General features: G+C 49.7%; 1 protein-coding gene across 1 annotated transcript; it reads left to right on the forward strand.

Annotated features, from left to right (window-relative positions):
- Window positions 1-549: 549 nt before the first annotated feature.
- On the forward strand, window positions 550-2723 carry LOC123135999 (uncharacterized). Its single transcript, XM_044555272.1, has 2 exons — window positions 550-860; window positions 2099-2723. The coding sequence occupies exons 1-2, from the start codon at window positions 562-564 to the stop codon at window positions 2547-2549; spliced, it is 750 nt and encodes a 249-aa protein (XP_044411207.1). The 5' UTR covers window positions 550-561; the 3' UTR covers window positions 2550-2723.
- Window positions 2724-3055: the final 332 nt, after the last annotated feature.

The following is a 3055-nucleotide window of genomic DNA, read 5'->3' on the forward strand; positions in this document are numbered from 1 at the left end:
ACTACGCATGCTCCTAGGGGGAGGTTTGCAGGTGGGCGAGAGACCCGCTCGGTATGTGGAAGGAGTTGTTTTTTTCCGACAAATTCTGAATTTTATTAACTTAAAATGAAGTATCAAGAGGATACAAACGTAGTGAGCACACATCCGACAGAATGATGGATTTTATCTCTACTATTTAAAAAGAACGTAACGTTCCCATTTCATCTTCCTTTTCATCACCCCTTCGTCCAACCTTTCATGTATATGATAACCAATCACCTTAATTTAATTACCTTCTGAACCAATTCTACTTTAATTTACTTATCAAACTTATAATCAAAATATAATGTAATTCACGGACAGAATTTGATGTATACTCCTTCCGTAAAGCAGTGATCTAAACGCTCTTATCTTAGTTTACAGAGGAGGTATTTTATTGAAGAAAAAAAAACAGTAGAAGCAGGTCGCAAGAAGCGAAGTATCGCTGGCTCGCATCACGGCTTACGCGACGCACACAGACCCCTCCTGCAAGCAAAACAAGGCGGCACACGCGTCGACACGGCTCCGCCTCCGCTCCGGCATATGCTTTCTTCCCGATCCTCCATCCTTCCAGATTTACTTTACTTTACTGGCTGTTTGCCTTGCCCCCCTCCCCCCTCCCCACGACTCAAATCGATCCCCTTCCCCTTCCCCGAATCCCCAAATCCGCCCGCCGCCGCCGTAAAACCTTCTCCCCGCCGCCGCGGAGAGATGGTGCTGTGGGAGATCACCGCCATCACCGCCTACTTCCTCGGCCTCCGCCGCACCTACCGCCTCGCGCTCCGCGGCCAGCGCCGCCTCATCGGGCCCAACCACCCCAGGCTCCGCGACTTCGTCTACAGGTACCAAATCGCCGCCCCCTCCTTCCTACTCTCTTCTACGAGGGCGAGGGGCCCGATTCACGACGGCCTTCTTCGCCCCCGGGCGTCTCCTTCGGCTTATTAGTTATTAGCCAGCCTCGTGCCGCGTCCGGCCCCCTCGCTGGCTGACTGGTCGTGCTCTCATGTCCTGCCGCGCCGTGCCTTATCGACCAATGCTTTGCTCCTGCGTAGCGTGGGCGTCCGGTGAACCGTGTGCTGTAGCAATGGGTACAGCGTCAGAACAAAGAGTTGGCTTCAGATTAGGGGAAGAAGCTTGGGCTGAATGAAATCTGCGCTAAAGCTGCCGCTCTGTGCTGCTACACGGCCCCTACTAGCCTCATAGGATGAAACAGAACAATGAATAGTTGATTGATGTGCAAGCTGTCCAACATAAGGTCTCGACATAGAAAGATAGGCAGGCGTTCCTGCTATCTGATTGTTAGAGAGCACAAGTGATAAGTGTTGTGTTGGGGAGTTCGCTGCTGTGTGCTAAACTTGTAGCCGGGAGGTTTCATCTTTTACTGCCCCGGCATTTCTAGCTTTAGGCGGACATTATTTGAAAATGTAAAGCATTCTGTAGGAGCATTATACTTTTGAGGTGCCGCTCATTTGGAGTTCGGGAAAGTCTTAACACACCTCAACTTGCATACAGTCTTGAGTTCATTTGCCTGGTTACTCTGTGTTGTTTGGGTTACCTACTTAGCTTAGATTACTTTTGAAACATAAACATAACAGGCAACACTGTGTAGCTTTTCTACGTGTTTGAATTGCATGAGACTCATTTCACCTTGCTGCAAATAGTTGATATTGTTTGCGTCTAGTTTACTTTGTTCTCTCTGAATGTTTGCGTCCAGATCGATATTGTCGCATTCCCTTCCTCGCATACCATCCATTATCCTGTGTAGGATTCAGCCCTCGTATGAAAACCTTAATTTCAGTATGTGATATTATGATTACCTGACTTCATGTTTGACTCTCGTGTCATGTCCTGTACTGGTTTGTAAACCAGGTGCTGTCTGCTGTGTTAAATCTGGTCATAGTTGTCTGTAAGAATCCAGATAGGCAGTCCTAGTGATGACTACTTGTCATCAATACCCAAGATGGGATATTCTTACTGAAATCATCAGTGCATTCTTGGGACCAAATAATGGTTATGTCAATTTTCGACGCTAGCCAGCAATCAAGATTGATTTGACCCTTCTCTTCTCCATGTTATGCAGGCGGACACGTTCTATATTCGACGTCGCAGTCTCAGTGCACAAGAACATTCAGGAGAGGGACTTGGAAGTTGGTCGGAACGTCGGAAACGCGGTCCTTCGCTGGCTCGACCGCATGAAGCCATCAGCACAGATCCGGCCCCACCCTCCAGGCCCGCCAGGCGGCCCCCCGGAGCAACTCAGGCACCTTTCGACCATGAATAAGGCCGCAGGAGCTCAGAAGCCCGCCTCCAAGACCTCGACGCACGACTCGAGTGGCAAGATGCTGTTCTCACCCCTGAACATCCGGCCTAAGTCCTTCCCTATCCTCCCCACGATGATGCAGTCCACGAGGATCAGCGTGAGCAACCAGTGCAGGCGCCTCTCCAGCTCGCCGTTCCCGTCCGTCACCGCCAGGAGGAAGGACATGATGGATGGCGTCTTCCGGAAGGACATCGCCCAGCTAATGGTGTAAGGGATGTCTGTAGGTAGCCGTACTGCTTTCTGTGACTCTGAATATTGTTTACTCGACTGGAATTTGGACTGGAGCAGAACCTATCACTAGCCCTGTAATAATGGTAGAGTGCTGAACATAATCGCTGTTGCTCCGCCTGTTTTTGGCCAATATACATTTTCTAACAAATCATCATACGATGAGACTTGGATATACCGCATGATTTCATTTTCGTCCAACTGTGCTGAGGCAGGAGTGGCCTGCAACTGAAATTTGTTGGTTCGGCTTCTCTTTTTATGTTATGGATGAAATGCTGCTGGTCGAGGTGTTGTTTTCCACAGAAAACAGCAGAGGGTGATCTTTCATCCTTGTAAAGCTCCTCTTAATCATCAAGAAAAACGGCGATCAGCAATCACTTGCACTAAGGTGTTTCCTCAGCCGTCATCCTCCTCTGCCGCCGGTTGATAGCCTGCCTCCTCACCCGCCGGTTCCGCCGGTAGGGGTGTGAGGGGGAGGCCCCGATCTAC

Source organism: Triticum aestivum, chromosome 6B, assembly GCF_018294505.1.
Source record: "Triticum aestivum cultivar Chinese Spring chromosome 6B, IWGSC CS RefSeq v2.1, whole genome shotgun sequence".
Classification (NCBI taxonomy): Eukaryota; Viridiplantae; Streptophyta; class Magnoliopsida; order Poales; family Poaceae; genus Triticum; species Triticum aestivum.

Excerpts from the sequence above, each read along its gene's own strand:
- LOC123135999 (XM_044555272.1), top strand. The coding sequence starts at position 562 with ATGCTTTCTTCCCGATCCTCCATCCTTCCAGATTTACTTTACTTTACT. Across the intron at positions 861-2,098 it reads CTCCGCGACTTCGTCTACAG|GCGGACACGTTCTATATTCG; the intron begins GTACCAAATCGC and ends CATGTTATGCAG.